Source organism: Anolis carolinensis, chromosome 1 (genome assembly GCF_035594765.1).
Source record: "Anolis carolinensis isolate JA03-04 chromosome 1, rAnoCar3.1.pri, whole genome shotgun sequence".
Classification (NCBI taxonomy): Eukaryota; Metazoa; Chordata; class Lepidosauria; order Squamata; family Dactyloidae; genus Anolis; species Anolis carolinensis.
In genome coordinates this window covers 3163659-3190622 of record NC_085841.1, presented here as the reverse complement: position 1 = coordinate 3190622, position 26964 = coordinate 3163659, and the positions used below count along the sequence as shown (strand labels likewise).

General features: G+C 42.1%; 1 protein-coding gene across 3 annotated transcripts in view; it reads left to right on the top strand.

The window, feature by feature from the left end:
* LOC103281258 (uncharacterized) overlaps positions 1-26794 on the top strand; it is a 59839-nt gene extending 33045 nt beyond the window's left edge. For 2 of the 3 annotated variants that reach the window (XM_062969304.1, XM_062969301.1), the window contains exons 3-4: positions 623-10665; positions 26675-26794. In XM_062969304.1, the coding sequence (XP_062825374.1) occupies positions 8861-10665; positions 26675-26789 (1920 nt within the window). In that variant the 5' untranslated portion in view covers positions 623-8860 and the 3' untranslated portion in view covers positions 26790-26794. The remainder of the gene's footprint in view (positions 1-622; positions 10666-26674) is intronic. The other variant, XM_062969295.1, reaches the window with a different exon arrangement.
* Positions 26795-26964: the final 170 nt, after the last annotated feature.

Genomic DNA, 26964 nt, shown 5'->3' with positions numbered 1-26964 from the left:
AAATCCAGATTTTCAGAGCAGATTAGAAAATGTGGATTATATGGCATTGTAGAAAGTGTTAAGTAGCCTTTATAGGTTGTCTGTTTAACAATCTTACCATCTTTCCTGACATTGATATCTTTGTATATAATATATCCCAGACTCCAAAGATTCTTGGCAGTCTTGGATTCTTCTCATTAGACTAAGGGCCTCTCCACACAGCCATATGTTTGTTTTTATTGTTGTTTTTATTGTTATTTTTATTGTTATTTTAAAGCTAATTGTATTGTTTTAATCTATTTCTGTAAACCGCTCCAAACTGGGAGTAGCGGTATACAAGTCTAATAAATAAATAAATAAATAAATATAGCACAGCTTATCAAGGCAAATAATCCACCATATCTGCTGCAAACTGGGTTATCTGAGTCCACACTGCCATATAACCCAGTTCAAAGCAGATAATGTGGGATTTTATTCAGTTGTGTTTCTTAACACATGAAAAACATGGTTTTGACAATTCCTTGCATATATACTTGAGTGTTTTCTCCATCCTTAGCATTGCACTTGAGTTGCAAAACCCATTGTCCATGTAAATAATTCTGCAATATCAATAACTACGCCTCCTTTCTCCTGCTTCCTTTAGATTAAAGGAACACTTGCGGATGATGGACCACCTGCTCCGAGTCACTGGCCGCCTTGCCAAAGAGCTGGACCAAATGTCCCAAACCGTCTTGGAGACCTTGACCGAACCTCTGGACAACACTACTATCCCCACGTCTGCGAGCCCCTTGGTGCCATTTTAGCCGTCAGTCCATTCCATTTATAAGGAAATCGAAAATGTCTCAGACTTGCAGGACCAAAGACAGTAACGTTTACCCTTTCCATGCACACATTTCCCTGACTTCCGAGGCACATGTCTTGCCATGCTCCCAGTCCAAGAAAGGTTTCTGTTCTGAACACTCCAGCACTTTTAATATGGAAAACAATTGACAAAGAAGAAGTGTTACTGATACTGGGTTCCTGTAACCCTGATGTTTCGTCCTGATCAGAGTAAACTCATTACATTTATCCTTGAGCAGTGAATCAACACAGTGGCAAATCCCATTGGTTTAATGCGTGCATTTGGGGCTAACAATACTATTTAGTGGGTTGCTGTGAACTGTTTGGCCGTGTTCCAGAAGCATTCTCTCCTGACGTTTCGCCCACATCTATGGCAGGCATCTTCAGAGGTTGTGAAATCTGTTGGAAACTAGGCAAGTGGAGTTAATACAGTAGAGTCTCACTTATCCAACATAAACGGGCCAGCAGAATGTTGGATAAGTGAATATGTTGGATAATAAGAAGATATTAAGAAAAAGCCTATTAAACATCAAAATAGGTTATGATTTTACAAATTAAGCACCAAAACATCATGTTATACAACAAATTTGACAGAAAAAGTAGTTCAATACGCAGTAATGTTATGTTGTAATTACTGTATTTACAAATTTAGCACCAAAATATCATGATATATTGAAAAGATTGACTACAAAAATGCGTTGGATAATCCAGAATGTTGGATAAGTCAGTGTTGGATAAGTGAGACTCTACTGTATATCTGTGGAAAGTTGAGGTTGTGAGGTCTGTTGTAAAATAGGCAAGTGGGGTGTATATATCTGTGCAATGTCCAGGGTGAGAGAAAAAACTCTTGTCTGTTTGAGGAAAGTGTGAATATTGCAATTGAACACCTTGATTAGCATTTAATGGCCTTGCAGATTCAAAGCCTGGATGCTTCCTGCCTGGGGGAATCCTTTGTTGGGAGGTGTTAGATTGTTTCTTGCCTGTGAATCCCAACAAAGAATTCCCTCAAGCAAGAAGCAGCCAGGCTTTAAATCTGCCAAGACATTAAATGCTAATCAAGCTGGCCAATTGCAACATTCACATTTGCCTCAGGCAGACAAGAGTTCTTTCTACCAACCTGGACTTTCCACAGATATATAAATTTATTTACAGTATTTATATTTTCACCCCGAAGGGGACTTAGGGCGGATCACATTGTACACATACAAGACAAACATTCAATGCCATATGAACATAGAGACATACACAGACACAGAGGCAATTTAACCTTCTCCAGCTTCCAGCTTCCTGAGAGTATGCTTGATTCTGGCCACAGGGGGAGCTGCTGCTTCATCATCCACTGTGATGCCGACTTCCTCATTCCTTTCCACATGCTGGTGGCAGTTTTTTTTATGGTGTCGTAAATTTAGTTAAATTAGCCTCCCCACATAGTGGTAACTACATTTCTTACTTGATAGATGCAACTATCTTTCGGGTTGCTTAGGTCAACAATGAGCAGGGGCTATTTTTTATTTTAATTGTTGGATGCTCACTCCGACATGGGCTGGCCTCGAACTCATGACCTCTTAGTGATTTATAGCAGCTGGCTACTAACCAGCCTGCGCCACAGTCCGGCCCTACTTGCCTAGTTTCCAACAGACCTCACAGCCTCTGAGGATGCCTGCCATAGATGTGGGTGAAATGTCAGGAGAGAATGCTTCTGGAGCATGGCCATACAGCCCAGAAAACTCACAGCAACAGTAATTCCGGCTTTCATGCCTTTGACAATACAATACTATTTAGGTCCATTTGGGGCCCGTCTCCACTGTGGAATGGATTCAGATTGATACCACTTGAACTTCCATGACCTAATGCTTTGGAATCCTGGGATTTGTAGTTTGGTGAGGCCTCAGTACTCTTGGCAGAGAAGGTTAAAGACCATATAAAGTTACAACTCTAATGAGGCTATAGCAAATTAAAGTGATGTCAAACTGCAATCTTTCTACGGCATTGCTGTTTGCCTTCAAATCCTTACTAAATTATATAAAACTCTAACTCCTGTGATTCTACGAGGGCTGAATGAAAAGTAATGCCTCCACCTTCGTAACTCCTCAACAGGCGGCAGTCCTGGTCTGCGGCAGGTCCTGGCTTGTTCAGTAGACTCTCCTCTACAGTTCCATTTGGCGGGAAGCCTTAGCATTGAACGGTTGTGTTGTTAAAGTGCAAAGTATGGAACCCTGTACAGACAGTCATTTAATGCGACTTAAGCAACGTGCAGTCATTGAATTCTTGAGAGCAGAAGGTGTCACCCCAAAGGAGATTCCTCAGAGAATGCAAGCTGTTTTGGGTGATTGTGTTGATGTGAATACTGTGCGTCATTGGGCGAATTAAGTTTAAAGATGTTGAGGTGGGAACATCGGACTTGTGTGACAAACTAAGAGTTGGACGTCCTGTGACAGCAACCACCGGGTTTCACAAGCAAAAGGTTGACAGATTGATTCAGGACGATCGCCGTATCACTCAGAGAGAAATTTCAAGCCTAATCGGCATTTCACAAGAACGTGTGGGTCACATTATTGCTTGGCTTGGTTATCAGAAGATCTGTGCACGATGAGTCCTGTAAGACGTCGGTTGCGGAAACAGAGTGTCGACTTCTTCTGTGACGGCTTCAGAAAACGTGTTCATTGTTGTCAGAAATGTATCCAATTGTCTGGTGATGATGTGGAAAAGTGAATAGTGGTAGTTAAAGAGCACGTTCTAAGGATTATTTTTGCGTTTGATTTATTAAAATACTCCCATCCAAACCCAAGTAACGAAGGTGGAGGCATTACTTTTCATTCAAGGAGATTCATCAGAGAATGTAAGTTGTTTATGGGGATTGTGTGACTGTGAGTCCTGTGCGTCATTGGTGAGTAAGTTTAAAGATGTTGAGGTGGGAACATGTTCATCGTTGGCAGAAATGTATCCAATTGTCTGATGATTATCTGGAAAAGTGAATAGTGGTAGTTCAAGAGCACATTCTAAGGATTATTTCTATGTTTGATTTATTAAAATATTCCCATCCAAACCCAAGTAGTGAAGGTGGAGGCATTACTTTTCATTCAACCCTCGTACAGCCATGAGTCATGGCTGTTTAGGTGCTTGTTGGCAATGTATCCCTTGCCCTGTTCTCCTATTTGCAAACATGTGCTGGAGTCCCCAAAGAGGCCGGATTAATCAAATCCATAAAAAAACTGAACTTGGAAAAAGTAAAATGCAGCTTTTCTAAACTCAAGTGTGGAACTGTCACAAACGGACAAAGTTATATTGCTGCTTTCAGGAATTGGCAGTGGAGCAGGGAAGCTGACTTCAGCTGAAATATCAGCATTTTCAGGCCACGTACATTTCAAAGCTCCTTTGCAATTGCTTCCCGATCCCCTTCAAAGCTGACTCAATCCCTTGCAGAAATCTCAAACCGCCCTGCATCCGGATTCATGCATCTAAAAAAATCAATATAGGGGGTGTTGGGTTTTGTGTCCCCCCCCTCTCAATAATTAATTCCCCATGTACAACCACCCTCACTTTCTCATTCAGTGTATATCCTCCCTTTTGTGCTTTCTAACAGAATGATGAAGAGGAATCAATAGTTTCCTTGCTCAACTGGGAGATGGTGCAACTTGCATTGAGTTTGGTGACGCCTAGTGGCAACTCTGGGTATGTCTACACCAGACATGGGCAAACTTTGGCCCTCCAGGTGTTTTGGACTACAACTCCCACCATTCCTAACAGCCTCAGGCCCCTTCCTTTTCCCCCTCAGCCGCTTAAGCGGCTGAGGGGGAAAAGGAAAGGGCCTGAGGCTGTTAGGAATGGTGGGAGTTGTAGTCCAAAACACCTGGACGGCCCAAGTTTGCCCATGCCTGGTCTACATTAGAATGAATACAGTTGTGGTAGTTGTAGTTCAGTGAGGCACTCTTTGGCAAGGAAAGCAGAAGGCCTTGTAAAACTACAACTGCCAAGAATCCCTAGCATTGAGTCCTGGCAGTTCAATTCGTGTTAAACTGCATTGATTCTAACTTGAATTAAGACCCAGTTTTGTATTTGATGCACAGCCGAATGCACATGCGCATCCATGCACACAGGATGTGCTAGCACATCCATGTGCTTTCACACGTCATCTCCAACAAAAATTCGGCACAAATTTCTGGAAGGGGAGTTACCCTCCTATTAGAAAGCAGGATGATTCAATGAAAAATATTATTTTTGTAGTTTAAATCCATCTCGCCAAAGAAGCCTTCCCCAATCTGACTACAACACCCATCACCCCCAATCTGCATGCAATTTGCTGGCCAAAGTTGATGGGATTTGTAGTCAAATTTATTCTGCAACCAGGTTGATGAAAGTCAGCTGTTTTCTGCTTACTTTGCCTTATTATATTGTGTGATTCATTTGTGTTGTTAGCTGATTTGAGTCTCTCTTAAGAGAATAAAGTGTGATAGAATAATCATTTATTTATTTATTTACAGTATTTATATTCCGCCCTTCTCACCCCGAAGGGGACTCAGGGCGGATTACAATGAACACATATATGGCAAACATTCAATGCCAACAGACAAACAACATTCAGTTTTAGACAGACACAGAGGCATTTTTAACATCTTTCCAGCTTCACGATTCCGGCCACAGGGGGAGCTGTTGCTTCACTGTCCATTGGTGGCTGTTCTTCCTCTTCTTTTCCTCATGAGCAGTTTTATGGTGTTGTAGATTAGTTAAATTAGCCTCCCGCATAAAGCGTCCCTAAATTTTCCCTACTTGACAGATGCAACTGTCTTTCGGGGCTGCTAGGTCAACAGCAAGCCGGGGCTATTTTTTTTTTATGGTCGGAGGCTTAACCCGACCCGGGCTTCGAACTCATGACCTCTCGGTCAGTAGTGATTTATAGCAGCTGGTTACTAGCCAGCTGCGCCACAGCCCGGCCCCCCGCCACAGCCCGGCCCCCTAATCATAATGATAATACAGTAGAGTCTCACTTATCCAACATAAATGGGCTGGCAGAATGTTGGATAAGTGAATATGTTGGACGATAGGGAGGGATTAAGGAAAAGCCTATTAAACATCAAATTAGGTTATGCTTTTACAAATTAAGAACCAAAACATCATGCTATACAACAAATTTGACAGAAAAAGTAGTTCAATACGCAGTAATGCTATGTAGTAATTACTGTATTTAGGAATTTAGCACCAAAATATCATGATGTATTGAAAACATTGACTACAAAAAAGCATTGGATAATCCAGAACGCTGGATAAGCGAGTGTTGGATAAGTGAGACTCTACTGTAACACCTTGCTGTTGTTAATATCTCCTAAGCTTGTCAAAAGAATAAAATGAAGCTTGGGGTCCGATGCCAGCACATATTTGGACATTTGGAGGATTATTTTGGAATGTCTCAAACGTCCTTTTTATGCATTTTTTTTTTGCATGTTGCTGAAGTGCAAAAGCCGGGCTGCAGTTAAACATCAAGAAAACCAAGATGATGGCAACCAGACCGATTGACAGCTGGCAAATAGAGGGAGAAAACGTGGAAGCAGTGACAGACTTTATATTTCTAGGCGCGAAGATCACTGCAGATGCAGACTGCAGCCAGGAAATCAGAAGACGTTTCCTTCTTGGGAGGAGAGCAATGGCCAACCTTGACAAAAGAGTGAAGAGCAGAGACATCCCACTGGCAACGAAGGTCCGCATAGTGAAAGCAATGGTATTCCCCAGAGTAACCTATGGATGTGAGAGCTGGACCATAAGGAAGGCTGAGCGAAGGAAGAGAGAGGCTTTTGAACTCTGGTGTTGGAAGGAAAATCCTGAGAGTGCCTTGGACCTTGGCAAGAAGATCCAACCAGTCCATCCTCCAGGAAATAAGGCCCAATGGCTGCTCACTGGAGGGAAGGATATTAGAGGCAAAGCTGAAATATTTTGGCCACATCATGAGGAGACAGGAAAGCCTGGGAAAGATCACGATGCTGGGAAAATGGAAGGAAAAAGGAAGAGAGGCCGACCAAGGGCAAGATGGATGGACGGCATCCTTGAAGTGACTGGCTTGACCTTGAAGGAACTGGGGGCGGTGACTTCCGACAGGGAGCTCTGGCCTGAACTGGTCCAGGAGGTCACCAAGAGTCGAAAACGACTGAATGAGTGAGACGACTACGAAGAATCATGTCTGGATTGAAAATGATTTAGATTGACTGAAAGAGTAAGTGCCTCACCTTGCAAGGTTGCTGTGAAGGTAAAATGCAATCGCATTCCAGACCTTTGGAAAGTGAATTGACTATGTTGAAGGGGAATAAACTTTGAAAATTGGGACGCATTAAGAAATACTTTTATTTTATTTATTTATTTACAGCATTTATATTCCGCCCTTCTCACCCCGAAGGGTACTCAGGGAGGATCACATTACACATATCAGGCAAACATTCAATGCCTTTTAACATAGAACAAAGACAAGACAAACATAGGCTCCGAGCGGGCCTCGAACTCATGACCCCCTGGTCAGAGTGATTCATTGCAGTGATTCATTGCAGCTGCTCTCCAGCCTGCGCCACAGCCCAAGCCAATACTTTGACAAATTGGAGTTTGGATGCACTGAAAGTGGTTAGAAGTGTGGAAAACAAGGTTGATAAGGAAGCAAGAAAAATGATTGACCTGAAAAATGATCATGTTGCAGTATGGTAGGCAACTGATTTGTTGTTTTATGGACCTTCAAAACATTTGGAGCTTATGGTGACTCTAAGAGTGCAATTTCACTGTAGAATTAATGCAGTTTGGTATCACTTTAACTGCCTTGGCTCAATGTCATTGAATCCTGGGAGTTAAGTGCTGTGTGTCACCAAAACTACAAGAATCATGATTCCATAGCATTGAGACATGGCAGCCAAAGTGGTGCTGAACTGAATTAATTCTACACTGTAGATGCACCCTTTCTTGCTTTGCCTTTGCGTGTCTTCAAGCTGTTTCTGATCGATAACAGCCCTGAGGCTCAATGCGATGGAGTCCTGGGAGTTGTAGTTTGGTGAGGCACCAGCACTGTGGCAGTGAAATCTAAACAATCTTTAAAAACTACAACTCTCACATTCCATCACATTGGGCCTTAGGGTTTGCCTGATTTATTGGAGGCTGACATGGATCATTTTCAATTATTCTTTCAGGAGTGCACCCAAATTTCTACAAGGATGCTCACAACAACCCTGTAAAGGAGGCCCCTGGTTGTGAAATGGCCATTTAGTGCTTGTTGGAGAGCAAACAAACACCCAGTTTTCATCTCATCTCTGGGTTCAGATCAATAGGCATCCACAGGAAATTTCCAGGATCATCATTTTTTTTCTATATAAAATATAAGAAAATGGTTATATGGAAAGGTGGGCTTGGGGAAAACCTTTTGTCATTTTGCGGTCAGTAGTGAATTTGGATCTCCACCACCATCAAAAAAGTGATGGTGTCATAGAATCGTAGAATCATAGAGTTGGAAGAGACCTCACGGGCTATCCAGTCCAACGAAATCCTGCCAAGAAGCAGGAAAATCACATTCAAAGCACCCCTGACAGATGGACAGCCAGCTTCTGTTTCAAAGAAGGAGCCTTCACCACACTCCAGGGCAGAGAGTTCCACTGCTGAATAGCTCTCTCTCATAGTGAGGAAGTTCTTCCTGATGTTCAGGTGGAATCTCCTTTCCTGTAGTTTGAAGCCATTGTTCTGCGTCCTAGTCTCCAGAGCAGCAGAAAACAAGCTCTCTCCCTCCTCCCTATGGCTTCCTTCCCCTCCCATCTTGATCCATGGCCCTCATCGTGTCTCCTCTCCTCCTTCTCTTCTGCAGGCTAAACATGCCCTTCTCTTTAAGCCACTCCTCATGGGGCTTGTTCTCCAGACCCTTGATCCTTTGAGTCGCCCTCCTCTGGACACATCCCAATCAACATCTCCCTTCAGTTGTGGTGCCCAGAATGGGACACAGAGTGACTCCAGGTAAAGTGGTCTGACCAAGGCAGAAGAGAAGAGGGGGAGCAGGACTTCCCTGGATCTATAGACTAGACTCCTCCTGATGCAGGCCAAAATCCCAAAATCCTCCCCCTCTTCTCTTCCCCCTCTTCTCTGTCTTCGTTGCATCCTTCCTACTCTTCTTCCTCTCCCTTCTCCTACCCATTTTCTTCTCCTCCCTCCTTCCCTTCCTTCCTCCTCCTCCTCTTCTCTTTGTCATATTCACTGCCTCCTCCTTCCTTCTCTCCCTTCTCCTCCTATTCTTCCTCCTCTCTTTATTTTTCTCCTCTTCCTCTTTTTCATCTTCATTGCCTCCTCTTTCCTTCTCTCCCTCTCCTTCCTCCGCCTCTTCTTCTTTCTCCCTTCCTTCTCCTGCCTTTTCTTTCCCTCCTCCTCTTCTCCTTTTCGTTCTCGTCTTCCTCTTTCTCTTCACCTTCACCTTTTCCTTCTCCTTCTTTCTCCCTTCCTTCTCTTGCCCCTTCTTTCTTTCCCTCCTCCTCCTCCTCCCACTCCTCTTTCTTTTCTTCATCTCGGCTTCTTCCTTCTCCTCTTCTTCCTTCTCCCTTCTTTCTCCTGCCTTTTCTTTCTTTCCCCTCCTCCTCTCCTTTTCTTTCTCTTCTATCTCTTTCTTTCCTCCCTCTCCTCCTCTCTCCTCTTTCTCTTCTTCATCTTCGCCTCCTCCTCCTTCTCTCCTTCTTTCTCCCTTCCTTCTCCTGCCCCTTCTTTCCTTCCATCTCTCCTCCTCCTTTTCTTTTTCCTCTTCCTCTTGCCTCCCTCCCTTCCTCTCCTCCTCCTCCTCCCTCCTCTTCCTCTTCTTCATCTTTGCCTCCTCCTTCTCCTCTTCTTTCTCCCTTCCTTCTCCTGCCCCTTCTTTCATTCCCTCCTCCTCTTTTTCTTTCTCCTCTTTCCTCCCTCTCTTCCTCTCCTCCTCCTCCCTCCTTTTTCTCTTCTTCATCTCCGCTTCTTCCTTCTCCCCTTCTTCTTTCTCCCTTCCTTCTCCTGCCTTTTCTTTCTTTCCCTCCTCCTCTTTTTCTTTCTCCTCTTCCTCTTTCCTCCCTCCCTCCCTCTCCTCCTCCTCCTCTTTCTCTTCTTCTTTCTCCCTTCCTTCTCCTGCCTTTTCTTTCTTTCCCTCCTCCTATCCTTTTCTTTCTTCTCTTCCTCTTTCCTTCCTCCCCTTCCTCCTGCTCCCTCCTCCTCCTCCTCTTCTTCCTCTTCGCCTCCTCCTCCTCCCCATCTTCTTTCTCCCTTCCTTCTCCTGCCTTTTCTTTCATTCCCTCCTCCTCTTTTTCTTTCTCCTCTTCCTCTTTCCTCCCTCTCTTCCTCTCCTCCTCCTCCTCCCTCCTCTTTCTCTTCTTCTTTCTCCCTTCCTTCTCATACCCTTTCTTACCTTCCCTCCTCCTCCTCCTCTCCTTTTCTTTCTCCTCTTCCTCTTTCCTTCCTCCCCTTCCTCCTCCTTCTTCTTCCTCGTCTTCCTCTTCGCCTCCTCCTCCTTCTCTCCTTCTTCTTTCTTCCTTCGCTTCGTGATCCTCCAAGCGCGGGGCGGGCTTCGAAGGAGGAGCAGAAAGACCCTCCCCCTCCCCATCCTCAGTCCACCCTCCCTCCGTCCCTCCCTCCCTCCCGGCGTGGGCATCCTGGGCGGAGAGCGACTCCTTGCGCGAGAGCCGCCTGGGCTGCGGCGTGGGTCGGGTCGGGTCGGGCTGGGCTCCCGGGACCGGGACGGGAAAGCTCCGGACCCTCGAGGCGCCTCCACCGGGGACAGAGGGCTGCCCGTAGTGCCTACCTGTGCGCAGGTGCTCCTCGGCTCTGCGAAGGAGGAGACCCCCCTGGGCAGGTGCCCTCCCTTCCCCGCCAGCCTCCTCCTTCTCACAGGTAAGGTTTGCCTCACCAGGGACAGAGGAAGAGTTGGGTCGCTGTGAGTTTTCCGGGCTGCCTGGCCATGTCCCAGAAGCATTCTCTCCTGATGTTTCGCCCACATCTATGGCAGGCATCCTCAGTGGTTGTGAGGTCTGCTGGAAATTAGGCAAGTGGGGTTTCTACCCTGTTTCCCTGAAAATAAGACATCCCCAGAAAATAAGACCTAGTAGAGGTTTGGCTGAATTGCTAAATATAAGGCCTCCCCTGAAAGTAAGACCTAGTAAAGTTTTTGTTTGGAAGCATGCAGAATCAGTAAATGTACATAATACCATAGATTGTTGTACATGGAAATAAAGGTAGTAACAAGAAATAATAATAATAATAATATTATTATTATTATACCGTGTTTCCCCGAAAATAAGACAGTGTCTTATATTAATTTTTGCTCCCAAAGATGCTCTAGGTCTTATTTTCAGGGGATGTCTTATTTTTCCATGAAGAAGAATTCACATTAATTGTTGAACAAAAAAATGAACAGTTATTATATACTGTACAGTAGTTGTCATCACAAACCAGCATAACCAGACAAACTGTGAATCCTGTCAAGAATTTCTTGTTACTACCATTAATTCCATGTCAAACACTCTACGGTACGTACATTTACCAATCCTGCATGCTCTGGTGTTCTGTTCGGCGAGCATGCTTCCAAACAAAAATTTTGCTAGGGCTTAATTTCGGGGGAGGCCTTATATTTAGCATTTCAGCAAATCCTCTACTAGGTCTTATTTTCTGGGGATGTCTTATTTTAGGGGAAACAGGGTATAATAATTGAACTTCAAAGACTCTGGCAGAAACCAGTGCAGGTGGTCCCGGTGGTGATGGGCACACTAGGTGCTGTGCCAAAAGATCTCAGCCGGCATTTGGAAACAATAGACATTGACAAAATTACGATCTGCCAACTGCAAAAGGCCACCCTGCTGGGATCTGCACGCATCATCCGAAAATACATCACACAGTCCTAGACGCTTGGGAAGTGTTCTACTTGTGATTTTGTGATATGAAATCCAGCATATCTATCTTGTTTGCTGTGTCATACAACATCGTTGTGTCAATAATAATAATAATAATAATAATAATAACTTTATTCTTGTATCCCACCTCCATCTCCCAGAAGGGACTCAGGGTAGCTGACACAGGGACAAGCCCAACAACAACATAAATTTACATACGAACAGAAATTTAAAACAGTAATTTAAAAACAGTATAGCAATCAAATATAATATAGAAATTCTTGAAAGGATTCCCAGTTTGGTTATGCTGTTTTGTGATGACAACTACTGTACAGTAGATAATAAATTTTCATTTTAAAAAATTCAACCATAAATGTGAATTTGTCTTTGTGGAAAAATAAGACATCCCCTGAAAATAAGACCTAGCGCATCTTTGGGAGCAAAAATTAATATAAGACACTGTCTTATTTTCAGGAAAACAGGGTATATCTGTTGAATAATGTCCAGGATAGGAGCACCGGTGGCAAAGTGTATTAAAGCACTGAGCTGCTGAACTTGCAGACGGAAAGATCCCAGTGAGGGCCCGCTGTTGCTCCAGCTTCTGCCAGCCTAGCAGTTCGAAAACATGCCAATGTGAGTAGATCAATAGGTACCGCTCTGGCGGGAAGATAACGGCACTCTATGCAGTCATGCTGGCCACATGACCTTGGAGGTGTCTTCAGACAACGCTGGCTCTTCGGCTTAGAAATGGAGATGAGCACCAACCCCCAGAGTCAGACACGACTGGACCTAACATCAGGGAAAACCTTGGTGGGAGAAAGAACTCTTGTCTGCTGGAAGCAAAGGTGAAATGTTTCCATTGGCCATCCTTATATAAGCCCCACTTGCCTAGTTTCCAACAGACCTCACAGGAGGACTCGGATAATCCACTTCAAAGCAGATATTGTGGGTTATCTGCCTTGATAGTCTAGGTTATACAATTGTGTGGACTCATTGCCACACTGACACGGGATGCTTGCTCAAAACTCTCTAGAAAACACAGAATTCTCTTATTGAGTTCACTTTTAGAAAATTTCCCATGGAAGTAAATACTTCTTCTTTTGTGTTGTCGAAAGATTTCATGGCTAGAATCACTGAGTTGCTGTGAGTTTTCCAGACTGTCTGGCCATGTTCCAGAATATTCTCTCCTTTCACCTAAATCTAGGGCAGGCATCCTCAGAGGTTGTGAGGTCTGTTGGAAACTAGGCAAGTGGGGTTTATAGATCTGTGAAATGATGTCGAGAGTGGGAGAAAGAAGTCTTTTCTGTTGGAGGGAAGTGTGAATGTTGCAATTAATCACCTTGATTAGCATTGAAAAGCCTTGTAGCTTCAAGACCTGGCTGCTTCCTGCCTGGGAGAATGCTTTATTGGGATTCCCAGACAAGAAACAATCGGGGCCAGCTAACACTTCCCAGCAAAGGATTCCCTCAGGCAAGAAACAGCCAGGCTTTGAATCTGCAAGGCCATTAAATGCCAATCAAACTGGCCAATTGCAACATTCACACTTTCCTCAAACAGACAAGAGTTCTTTCTCTTACACTCCACTTGCCTATTTTCCAACAGCCAGCTTGATTAGCATTGAATACCCTTTCATCTTCAAAGCCTAGCTGCCTCCTGCCTGGGGGAAATCCTTTGTTGGGGGAGGGTGTTAGACAGGAAACAATCAGGACCAGCTGACACCTCCCATGGATGTCTGCAATAGATGTGGGTGAAATGTCAGGAGAGAGTGCTTCTAGAATATAGCCATATAGCCCAGAAAACTCACAGCAACCCAGCTTCTTCTTTTTTTTTACCCCCTCCTCACATGAAGAAATAAGACCAGTGTAAACTTGAAGGCTTCCAGTATGAAGAAACACAGGGTTTTTTTTATTAGTGATTGAGATTCAGTACAATGCATGCAGATTGTTGTTGTTGTGGAGTTGCAAACTATGTAAAGATCAGAAACTCTGCCAGTGTATTCTCCTTTATGCAACACCACAGGGCAATTGTAAGGCTTACTAACCTCCTTTCGGCTTTGAATAATTGAAATGCTCACCACATTTCCTTGCATGGACGAGGAGAAAGTGGTTTGACATCGGTTGTGTACAAATAGCGTATCTTCAACAGCCCCAGTGCAATGTATTTATGTGCTTTTAAAGTTCCTTTTCAATTTAAGGCACCCCAGTGAATTTCTTAGGGTTTTCTTAGGAGGTAGTTTTGCCAGTTAATTCCGCTAAAATAGTACATGGCATTGGTTGGCAGGTCTCCCATACAAGTATGAACCAGGGCTGACCCTGCTTAGCTTCCAAAAGCATGCTAGACCAAATACCTTATATATGTCTCCATGACACCAATAGACACATGGCAACCCCATGGATTTAATAGGGTTTCTTAGACAAATGAAACCCTATTAAATACATGGATTTTAAAATGTTTTTGACTGTTCAGGGAAAGTACTCGGTATCCCTTTGCAGTCCTTCTGGATTTGTCTTTTTGGACTGCCTCTCCCAACATACCTGGTTGGGGGATTCTGGGAATGGCAGTCCAGAAAGGTGCCTTTTCCCATACTCTTGAAGTTCTGCAGCATTTGAGGGAAAGGGGCCAAGATTATTATTATTATTATTACTACTACGAGGGTTGAATGAAAAGTAATGCCTCCACCTTCGTAACTCCTCAACAGGCGGCAGTCCTGGTCTGCTGCAGATACTGGCTTGTTCAGTAGACTCTTCTCTACACTTCCATTTGGCAGGAAGCCTTAGCATTGGACAGTTGTGTTGTTAAAGTGCAAAGTATGGAACCCTGCGCAGACGGTTGGTCAATGCGACTTAAGCAACGTGAAGTCATTGAATTCTTGACAGCTGAAAGTGTCACCCCAAAGGAGATTCATCACAGAATGCAAGCTGTTCATGGTGACTGTGTTGATGTGAGTACTGTGCGGCTAACAAGGGTCCGAAAGGAAAAGGGAAATGTTTTCCTTCAGCATGACAATGCCAGACCACAGAACTTCAGAGACCGGATCTCACCACCATACGGCATCCTCCATACAGTCCAGATTTAGCACCGTCTGACTTCCACCTTTCCCCGATAATGAAAGAAGATCTGCGGGGACATCATTATGCTTCTGATGAAGACGTTGAGAGAACTGTGAGACGCCGGTTGCGGAAACAGAGTGTCGACTTCTTCTGTGACAGCCTCAGAAAACATGTTCATGGTTGGCAGAAATGTATCCAATTGTCTGGTGATGATGTGGAAAAGGGAATAGTGGTAGTTCAAGAGCACATTCTAAGGATTATTTCTGTGTTTGATTTATTAAAATATTCCCATCCAAACCCAAGTAACGAAGGTGGAGGCATTACTTTTCATTCAACCCTCGTATTATTATTATGATGATGATGTTTATGTTTATTTATATCTCACCTTTTCTCTCCATATGGAGACTCAAAACGGCTCAGATTTTGCATGTGTCCCTTGAAGACTTATGAAGAAGAATATCTTTAGGGCTTTCTTAGGCAAGGAATACTCAGGGGTGGCTTTATCAGTTCCTTTCTCTGAAATACAGCCTTTTGCACCAACGATTCATTGACCGTTTCCCATCCGTGGACTAACCAGGGCTGGCCCTGCTCAGCTTCCAAGCTCTTATAAGATCCGATACCATTGGGGGAAAGGCTGTTGCTTTTACAGAGCCACTGTCAAGAGAGAAAGAGGTAAATCTGTATCAGTTTTCTAACACGAAGTGCTGCTTGGCACAGAATCAGCCGAGTCCGCTGCCTCTCGCAAAGAGCTGATTTGTTCAACTTTCAGAGTCACTGCTTCGGATATTGTGCACTGATTTATTACATAAGGGGATGTGCATAAATTAATCAGCATCATAGAATGCTAGAGTTGGAAGGGAACCCCAAAGGCCATCCAGTCCAACCCCCTTCAGCCAGGCAGGAAGATGCAATCTAAGCCCTCCTGATAGATGGCCAAACCAACCTCTGTTTCAAAATTTCCAAAGGAAGGAGACTCCCAGGCTGCCTTTATTCCATTGTTGAACAGCTCTCACCATCAGGAACTTCTTTCTTATATTCAGATGGAATTTTTTTTCCTGAATTACCTCTATGTTTTTGTCTCTGGAGAAGAAAAAAACAAGCTTCCCTGTCCTCAATATGATAGCCTTTGAGATATGAAACATGGCCTTCATATTCCTTCTCAACCTTTTCTTCTCCCAACGAAAATTTATTTATTTATTTATTTACAGTATTTATATTCTGCCCTTCTCATCCCGAAGGGGACTCAGGGCGGATTACAATGAACACATATATGGCAAACATTCAATGCCAACAGACAAACAACATTCAGTTTTAGACAGACACAGAGGCATTTTTTAACATCTTTCCAGCTTCACGATTCCGGCCACAGGGGGAGCTGTTGCTTCACCGTCCATTGGTGGCTGTTCTTCCTCTTCTTTTCCTCGTCAGCAGTTTTATGGTGTTGTAGATTAGTTAAATTAGCCTCCCACATAAAGCGTACCTAAATTTTCCTTCCTTGACAGATGCAACTGTCTTTCGGGGCTGCTAGGTCAACAGCAAGCCGGGGCTATTTTTTATTTTATTTTTTTATGGTCAGAGGCTTAACCCAACCCGGGCTTCGAACTCATGACATCTCAGTCAGTAGTGATTTATAGCAGCTGGTTCCTAGCCAGCTGTGCCACAGCCCGGCCCCTAGATGGCTAAAATGTCCTTAGCCATCTAGGTCACTCCTCAAAGAGATTCACAGTTTCCAGACCCTTGACCATTTTGATGGCACTCCTTGTTGTGGTAATCTCTGAGTGGTTAGACTCAATTTAACCCTCTCTGGGCGAGATTCCACCAAAATCAGCAGAGTAGCAAAAGCAAAGCTTTCAAATGCAACAGTTACTTACACGGGGCGAGCAAGAGAAGCCTTTGTCTATTTAGGATTGCAGTGGACTGCAAAGTCTCAATAAAAGTTCAAAAAGTATTTATTCAAGTAAAAAAGAACTCCATTGTAGATAGAAAGGCTTGGGAGCTGTCTAGTCTACTTAGACTGGTTTCTAAGGAAAAATAAGAAAGGAAAAAATAACAAACATCTAAATAGTTACATCTTGCCAGGAGAGACAGCAAGATGCTGCTTGTTAGCTAGAAGAACAAAGGGAGGAGAGAGAACCATGGTTCAGTTTATTGGGGCCAAAAAAGACATTCTGACCAATGAGAAGTTAGTGTCCCTGGAGATTCACATTTCTACTAACTTCAAAGTAAGGGATGTGATGTACACAGGATAGAGTGAAACACAGTAAACCCTGTCTAGGCATGCTTTGGAAACAGGGAAAGGATTCCCTCAATCTAACTCTATCATCTATCTAACTACATCTAGACTTGAGTAGTCCAGGATGATTCCCAACACTCCTCTGGACACTTTCCATCATGTCCATCTCTTTCTTGAATTCCTTTGCCCAGAACTGGACACAAGTTGTTGTTCCAGGTGAGAAGGCCTGACCAAAGCAGAAGGGAGTGGGACTATGACTTCCCTCCATCTGGAAAGTATCCTCCTATTGATGCAGCCTAGGATGGCATTGTCCTTTTTAGCTGCTGCATCACAGTGTTGGCTCATGTTCAACTTGTGGTCCCTTTCCCATGCATTGTTTCCAAGTCAGGTGTCATCCATCCTATATCTGTGCATTTCATGTGTCATACTGCTGCTAAAACAATCCAGCGAAGGCCAGTCTAAGTAATGCATTTTGAGAGCAGGACATAAGATAGCACGGATGAGAGCCTCTGTCTACTCTAGGCTGAATCAGAATTGCTGATAGCAGCAAGTTGGGGATCCCTCTGCCTATTATTTACAAGAGGAATTGTGTTGCACCCCAAGGCAGGGTGAGCACTGGAAACCAAACAGAGACCAATAATCATATAATATCTTTATTAAAACAATTATAAATTCAGGAAAGAATAAGTGGAAAGGATGAGTGAGCAATAGTCCTTTAAGGAATGGTATGAATTAGTCCAAAGAGTTGAAGAGATATGTCCAATATTATTGTCCAAAGTCCAGAAACCGAAACACGCTCAAAACGGTTGAGACGTTCTTGAGCGGGGAAAATAACAAGAAAGCAGGAGTGAATAACAAGGTCCAAAGTCACTAGGAAGTCTTGGATTTCAAGGCAGGCAGAAGACAAAGCTAAAAGCAATCTGGATTCAGGAACAAGGCAAGGACATGAATTTACTCCGGATTAAATCGGGAGTCGCGACTCAGCTTGGCCGCCAGGAACAGGAGACTTGGCTTGGTGAAATCAGGGAACTGGAAACGGTGAAGTGTTCTCAGAAGTTGCTACGTTGACACCACATATTGTTCACAGTGCAAGACACTTTTATAGAACTTAGATCTAATCACAGTGAAGGGAAACCAACTCCCCAAAGGTTCCCAAGGCAATCTGCTACCAGTATCCCCTCTAGATGCCAATCGTTTACTCCTTCGAAGCTGCTGTTTCTGTGATCTCTGTTGATGCAAAAACTCCCTTCTGTTAAAGGATACATTCCCTGGGGAACTCGGGACATCTGGTTCTTCCACGGGAGTCAAGTTTTCAGTATCTCTCCCAATTAAGGAAGCATCGGAGCTATCCACAGCTGGAGTCTGTAATTAGAAGGAGCTCGGAAGAGAACTGGGTAAAAAGTCAGAATAAGCTTCATCCTGGTCAAAGTTCATTTCTGAACCAGGTACAGAACTTAAAGGTAGCTGGGGTATAACAAATCGGGCCGCAAATGACTTCATGCAGTTTGATATCACTTCAGTGGCTACGGCTCAATGGTATGGACTCCTGGGAGATGTAGTTTGGTGAGTCACCAGCACCCCATGGCGAAGTGCTTGTCAAACTATCATTCCTATGATTGAGCCACAACAGTGTGAGTGGTATGAAATTGCATCAATTCTATAGTATAGTTCAAGCTTGGGCAAACTTGGGCCCTCCAGGTGTTTTGGACTCCAACTCCCACCATTCCTAACAGCCTCAGGCCCAAGGGCCTGAGGCTGTTAGGAATGGTGGGAGTTGGAGTCCAAAACACCTGGAGGTCCCAATTTTGCCCATGCCTGCTCTTGAGTCATAACCAATTCCCAGGACCATTTCTCTTATATTGATCCTGTTACGGAACAATATAAAATGTTTTGCAATTGAACTGAAAAAGAATAGGTTTGCAAAGTGCACTGCGTTCAATGCTCTCCTAAAGGTCAGATTTTTCATGGGTTTCTGTCCCATCATCAGATGCTTATAATTGTCTTTTCAACATGACTAACAGGGCCGTGATTTCTTCCTTTCTACCGTCAGCTCTTTAAACAGCTCAGCAAGCGGCTGATCGATGCGCTGGTGAGACCGTTTGGGCTTTATTTAAAGTTGGCGGAAAGGCCCATCTGTTATGGCACTTTTGTGATTGTGAAGGTAGAATTACTGTATATACTCGAGTATAAGCCTAGTTTTTCGGCCTTTTTTTAAGACTGAAAAAGCTCCCCTCGGCTTATACTTGGGTGAGTGTCCTGGTTGGCTTATATTTGGGTCAGCTTATACTTAAGAATATATGGTACATTTATTATTTTGGTATTACAGTAGAGTCTCAATTATCCAAAACTCGCTTGTCCAACGTTCTGGATTATCCAACACATTTTTGTAGTCAATGTTTTCAATACATCATGATATTTTGGTGCTAAATTCATAAATACAGTAATTAGTCCATAGTGTATTGAACTACTTTTTCTGTCAAATTTGTTGTATAACATGATGTTTTGGTGCTTCATTTGTAAAATCATAACCTAATTTGATGTTCAATAGGCTTTTCCTTAATCACTCCTTATTATCCAACATATTCGTTTATCCAACATTCTGCCGGCCTGTTTATGTTGGATAAGTGAGACTCTACTGTATTACATTTATTATCTTTCTCTATTATTGTTGCTACTATTACATTTATTTTACTCTATTATTATTATTATTATTATTATTATTATTATTATTATTATTAATTTATTATTTCACTCTGATCTTATAATTATTATTATTGCATTTTACTCTATTTATTATTACTTGTATTATTTTCCTGTATTTATTATTATTATTATTATTATTACATGTATTATTTTACTCTATTAGTATTATTAAAAGGATACATAAGCACATTTACATTGAAGAAGATGAGAATAATGATTTGATCAGAGTTGGACAGTCTTATCTTAAATTAGAGCTTTATGTAAATACTCAAAAACATTTAACCTACTGATGCCTCAATTGTAATTTTATTGGTATCTATTTTTATTTCTGAAATTTACCACCCTCAGCTTATACTGGAGTCAATGTTTTCCCAGTTTTTTTGTGGTAAAATTAGGTGCCTCGGCTTATATTTGGGTCGGCTTATACTCGAGTATATACGGTAAATTAGAAGGATCATTGAATGCAAGAGTTGGAAGGGACCCCAAAGGCCATCTAGTCCAACCTCCTTCTGCCAGGCAGGAAAAGCACAATCAAAGCCCCCCCGACAGATGGCCATCCAATATATGCTACATCCACAGCATTCTCTTCATCTACCAAGTTTGTACAAAAAAATATAGATAATGTTTGCCAAGCATGACTTGTTTTTGCAAAACCCATGTTGGCTGGCTTGCTATGAGTTTTCTGGGCTGCATGGCCATGTTCCAGAAGTATTCTCTCAGGTTGAATCAATCCAGAAAAAGGATATTAAATTTGAGAACACAGAAATGCTGGACCACTCCGACAACCACCATGTCAGACGACACAGAGATGCCATTAAAATCCACAAGCATGTGGATAATTCCAACAGAAAGGATTAAACCATGAAAATGAACACAATCTGGCTACCAGTATTTTTTTTTTAAAAAAAATCTAAAATCAGGACAGTAAATAAAGAACAACACTTTGAAAACAGGGGAATTCCAGACAGGAAACAATCAGGGCCAGCTAACACCTCCCAACAAAGGTTTCCCCCAGGCAGGAATCAGCAAGGCTTTGAAGTTGCAAGGCCATCCAATGCTAATCAAAGTGATCAATTGCAACAGACAAGAGTTCTCTCTCTCACCCTGGACATTATTCCACAGATTATAAACCTCACTTGCCTAGTTTCCAGCAGCCGGGCTTTGAAGCTGCAAGGCTATTCAATACTAATCAAGCTGTCCAATTGCAAAATTCACACTTGTCTCAGGCAGACAAGAGTTCTTTCTCTCATCCTGGACATTCTATAGATATACAAACCCCACTTGCCTAGTTTCCAACAGACTTCACAACCTCTGAGGACGCCTGCCATAGATGTGGGCAAAACGTCAGGGAAGAATGCTTCTGGAATGTGGCCATAAAGCCCAGAAAACTCACAGCAACCCATTGCATTGAGTGTTTTAAACTCATATCCCCTTTATATTCTCTTTTAGATGTGTTCAAATGTTATGCATTTTATTCCTTGTTGTTTCCAGCCTCAATCCATAGAGACAAGCGGGTAAACATCAGGAGAGAATGCTCCTGGAACATGGCCATATAGCCCAGAAACTCATAGCAAGCCAGTGATTCTGGCCATGAAAGTCTCAGACAACCCATGTTGACTTTTTCTGAGTATGGCGTTCCTTCTAAACGCTGACCCATTGTCAGTTTCAGTGATCTGCTTTCTTGATATCGATTTAGGTTTTGTTATATATACCGTGTTTCCCTGAAAATAAGACAGTGTCTTATATTAATTTTTGCTCCCAAAGATGCTCTAGGTCTTATTTTCAGGGGATGTTCCATGAAAAAGAATTCACATTTATTGTTGAACAAAAAAAAATGAACATTATATACTGTACAGTAGTTGTCATCACAAACCAGCATAACCAGCCAAACTGTGAATCCTATCAAGAATTTCATGTTACTACCATTACTTCCTTGTACAACACACTATGGTACGTACATTTACCGATCCTGCATGCTCTGGTGTTCTGTTCGGCGGGCATGCTTACAAACAAAAACTTTGCTAGGTCTTACTTTTGGGGGAGGCTTTATATTTAGCAATTCAGCAAAACCTCTACTAGGTCTTATTTTCTGGGGATGTCTTATTTTAGGGTATGATCATATTTTAGGGAAACAGGGTATGATCTTAAGTTCCGATAACCAAAATGTCACGGAGAGTTCTTCTGCTTCAATGTGTTGTCGAAGGCTTTCATGGCCGGGATCACAGGGTTGTTGTATGTCTTTCTGTATGTTCTTCTGCTTCGTCTGGAGTTTCTTCTAACTGGATCACTGGTTGAATGAGGGCCGCGATTGAGTTGACGTTGGCAAGCCCCATTGAAAGTCATGAAGGTTTGCCCGGGCAAGTGTGGCTTCTTGGCCCTTGCCTTATGTTTCGGAGCCAGAACCCGATCTCTTAAATGAGACAGAGGCGGCCAAGAAGGCCTGTGCATGCCAAGAAGGAATGCAGAGTGACTTCCCTCCTTCTGGCAGGGCGAGAGCAAAGGATTGATAGACTCGAAAGCGTCAGGCTGCCATGCAAATCATCCTTCCCAGCATCAAGAGCAAGCGCTTCGGAGAGGAAAAAAACCACCCAAGGCATCTCCTGATACGGCTAGATTTTCTCTGAGTTTCTCTGCTGCTGCTTCCCTTGGTTTTGTGCTTTGTGCAGGCATGCTTAGACAGGGCTTGCATTTGGGTATATACTCAATTTTCATTTTGGGAAAGTATTCTATATCAGCAGACGTTATCTGGAGATCTTCACTGGAGGATCTAGAATCCCAGGCCCTTCTACACTGTCATATACAATCCGGATTACAGTATAGTCTCGCTTATCCAGCCTCTGCTTACCCAATGTTCTGGATTATCCAATGCAATCTGCCTCCCGCCCGGATCCATAGTTGTTTCTCTAGGCAGCAAGGACTGAAGTTTTTATGGATTTAACTTCCAATAATGTTGTTACTGCAAGTCCATTTTATGCAATTCTATCTTTATTTGTAGTCAGTTTGTTAGTAGTCAATGTTGTTGTAGTCAATGTTTTCAATACATTGCAGTGTTTTGATGCTAAATTTGTAAATACAGTAGAGTCTCACTTATCCAACGTAAACGGGCCGGCGGAACGTTGGATAAGCGAATACAGTAGAGCCTCACTTATCCAAGCTAAACGGGCCGGCATAAGCTTGGATAAGCGAATATCTTGGATAATAAGGAGGGATTAAGGAAAAGCCTATTAAACATCAAATTAGGTTATGATTTTACAAATTAAGCACCAAAACTTCATGTTATACAACAAATTTGACAGAAAAAGTAGTTCAATACACAGTAATGTTATGTTGTAATTACTGTATTTACAAATTTAGCACCAAAATATCATGATATATTGAAAACATTGACTACAAAAATGGCTTGGATAATCCAGAGGCTTGGATAAGCGAGGCTTGGATTAGTGAGACTCTACTGTATGTTAGATAACAAGGTGAGATTAAGAAAAAGCCTATTAAACATCAAAATAGGTTATGATTTTACAAATTAAGCACCAAAGCATCATGTCGTACAACAAATATCACGATACATTGAAAACATTGAGTACAAAAATGCGTTGGATAATCCAGAATGTTGGATAAGTGAGACTCTACTGTATATATATATATATATATATATATATATATATATATATATATGAAATAAGAGGAGGAGAAAAAAATATATAAATAAAAATAAAAGTAAAAAGGGAGGGAGTGGTTCTTTGACTTCCCATCCATGCTTCGAAGACTTTTCTTTCGTTTTCTTCGACAGTTTCTTTCATTTATTCTAACCTCCATCTTTTTGTTTGTTTTTATATGCAAGACAGATCTATCATGAAGTTCATTCTTCTTTCTCTTAAGAAGTTTACGACTTTTGTCCAATCTGTTTTATTCTTCCCTTCTCTTATCTTTTGTGTCAGTATATCCATGTGCATAATATCTATTATTTTAATCAGCCAATCTTCAACATTTGGGACTTCTTCTATATCAACAGAAGTTGACCCTAGATCTTCATTGGAGGATCCAGATTCCCAGGCCCTTCTACACTGCCAGATATAATCCGGATTAGCTACTTTGAATTGTAGCATATGGAAGTGTAGACTCATATAATCCAGTTCAAAGCAGATAATGTGGATTACTCCTTAATCTCATTTACCGTATATACTCAAGTATAAGCTGACCCGAATATAAGCCGAGGCACCTAATTTTACTACAAGAAAACTGGGAAAATATAGACTCAAGTATAAGCCAAGAGTGGTAAATTTCGGAAATAAAAATAGAAACCAATAAAATTACATTAATTGAGGCATTGGTAAGTTAAATGTTTTTGAATATTTACACAAAACTGTAATTTAAGATAAGACTGTCCAACTCTGATTAAATCATCCCTCTCATCTTCTTCAGTGTAAATGTGCTTATGTATCCTTTTAATAATAATAGAGAAAAATTAATAAATGTAATAATAATAGTAATTACAGTAAAATAATAAATGTAATGACAGAGTAAAATAATACATATAATAACAGTAAAATATCAGAGTGAAATAATACATGTAATAATACTAATAACAATAGAGAAAAATAATAAATGTTCCATATATACTTGAGCATAAGCCGACCCAAATATAAGCCAGCCAGGACCCTCACCCAAGTATAAGTCGAGGGGGGCTTTTTCAGTCCTAAAAAAGGGCTGAAAAACTAGGCTTATACTTGAGTATATACAGTATCTACTTTGAATTGGATTACAGTAGAGTCTCGCTTATCCAACGTTCTGGATTATCCAACGCATTTTTGTAGTCAATGTTTTCAATGCATCGTGATATTTTGGTGCTAAATTCGTAAATACAGTAATTACTACATAGCATTAATGTGTAATGAACTACTTTTTCTGTCAAATTTGTTGTATAACATGATGTTTTGGTGCTTAATTTGTAAAATCATAGCCTATTTTGATGTTTAATAGACTTTTTCTTAATCTCTCCTTATTATCCAACATATTCGCTTATCCAACGTTCTGCCGGCCCGTTTATGTTGGATAAGTGAGACTCTACTGTATATGGAAGTGTAGACTCATATAATCCAGTTCAAAGCAGATAATGTGGATTACTCTTAAACCTAATTTAACAGATTATGGTCTAATCTCAAAATAGATCCACTCTGACCATATAATACAATTTAAAACTTTGCAAAGTTGGTGGGTAGGACTATGAGGAATGCCGTGTAGAGGTTTAAGGAGAGATTGAAGGTCGAGACTGGACCTACATTGCTATATCATGCATTATATAGTGGTGATGTATGTCCAGCTTCAGCCTTTAATCTCTCCTTAGACCTCTAATCCACATTTGTCACTGTCCTACCCACCAACATTTGCAAATCCCATCATCCCCAATCAATCCCACCGATGCATGCATCCTCCCAGAAGATCCTCACATGACCTAGACTATACTTTTCATCCAGAAGCATGTTTGACTTTAATTCCTCCAACCTTTTAAATCTACACTGGAAAGTTAATGCAGTTCGATATCGCTTTAACTGCCATGGCTCTGTGCTATGGGATCCTGGGAGTTGTAATTTGGCGAAGATGAAAAACTACAACTCCCATGATATCATAGCATTGAGTCGTGACATTCAGAGTGGTGTTGAGCTGCTTGAACTGATGTATATGTTTAATATATGTATGCTGTGGATTTTTAATTGCATTTTTAATGTTGTAGGCTGCTTTGCATCTCAGTCAAGAGACAACAGAGGGATATTTTTGTTGTTGTTATTGTTGTTGGTATTATTATTATTTTATTGTATGACACAGCAAACAAGATAGACCTGCTGGATTTCATATCACAAAATCACAAGTCGAACACTTCCCAAGTGTCTAGGACTGTGTGATGTATTTTCGGATGATGCGTGCAGATCCCAGTAGGGTGGCCTTTTGCAGTTGGCACACCCAGTGTGCCGATCACCACCGGGACCACCTGCACTGGTTTCTGCCAGAGTCTTTGAAGTTCAATCTTGAGGTCCTGATAGCGGCTGAGTTTTTCCTGTTGTTTTTCGTCAATGTGACTGTCACCTGGGATGGCAACATCAATGATCCAAACCTTTTTCTTTTCCACAACTGTGATGTCTGGTGTGTTGTGTTCCAGAACTTTGTCAGTCTGGATTCGGAAGTCCCACAGTATTTTTGCGTGCTCATTTTCCAATACTCTTGCAGGTTTGTGATCCCACCAGTTCTTTGCTGCTGGGAGGTGGTACTTGAGGCATAAGTTCCAATGAATCATTTGGGCCACATAGTTGTGCCTCTGTTTGTAGTCTGTCTGTGCGATTTTCTTACAGCAGCTGAGGATATGATCAATGGTTTCGTCAGTTTCCTTGCACAGTCTGCATTTTGGGTCAACAGCTGATTTTTCGATCTTGGCCTGAATTGCCTTTGTCCTGATGGCTTGCTCCTGGGCTGCAAGGATCAGGCCTTCTGTCTCCTTCTTCAGGGTCCCATTTGTGAGCCAGAGCCAGGTCTTCTCCTTATCAGCTTTTCCTTCAATTTTGTCAAGGAACTTTCCATGCATTGTTTTGTTGTGCCAGCTGTTGGCTCTAGTTTATAGTGCGGTTTTCTTGTACTGGTTTTTTGTCTGCTGTGCTTTGAGGAGTTTCTGATTTTTGACTTCAATCAAAGCAGGTTCTTCACTTTGCTTGACATATTCTGCCAGGGCATGTTCTTCTTCTTTGACTGCTTGTTTGACTTGTAAGAGTCCTCTGCCCCCTGATCTTCTAGGCAGATATAGCCGGTCAACATCACTGCGAGAGTGCAGTGAGTGATGAATGGTCATGAGTTTTCTTGTTATTATTATTATTATTATTATTATTATTATTATTATTATTATTATTATTAAGTGTAGATGCACACCAGTCTCCTCCAATTGAAGTTTGTGGACTATGTTAGCTGAGAACACAAGCTTTCCTAGAAAGCATCCACATCTTCACAATCTCATATTACATTCTGGTTCCTCTTGTTTTCCTTAGGAGAAGTCACTTTGGCGGAGGAGCAGCTCACAGCAAGACTGGCTTTGAGGAACCATCAAGCCCCTCTCTCATTTTCAATGGAAACATCTCCTCTGAAGTGGAAGGAGACCAGTGAGCAGTGAATTCCTCACTGACAGCAATTCCAATGGTGAATCAGATCAGTTATCTCCCAACATGGATTGGAGTGATGCTCGTTGAATGTTCATCCACTTTCTTCTGACGGAGGTGACCTGCTTCATCCTTCTAGGACTTCAGAATCCATGTGCTCTTTCCATGCTCCAGAGACATTG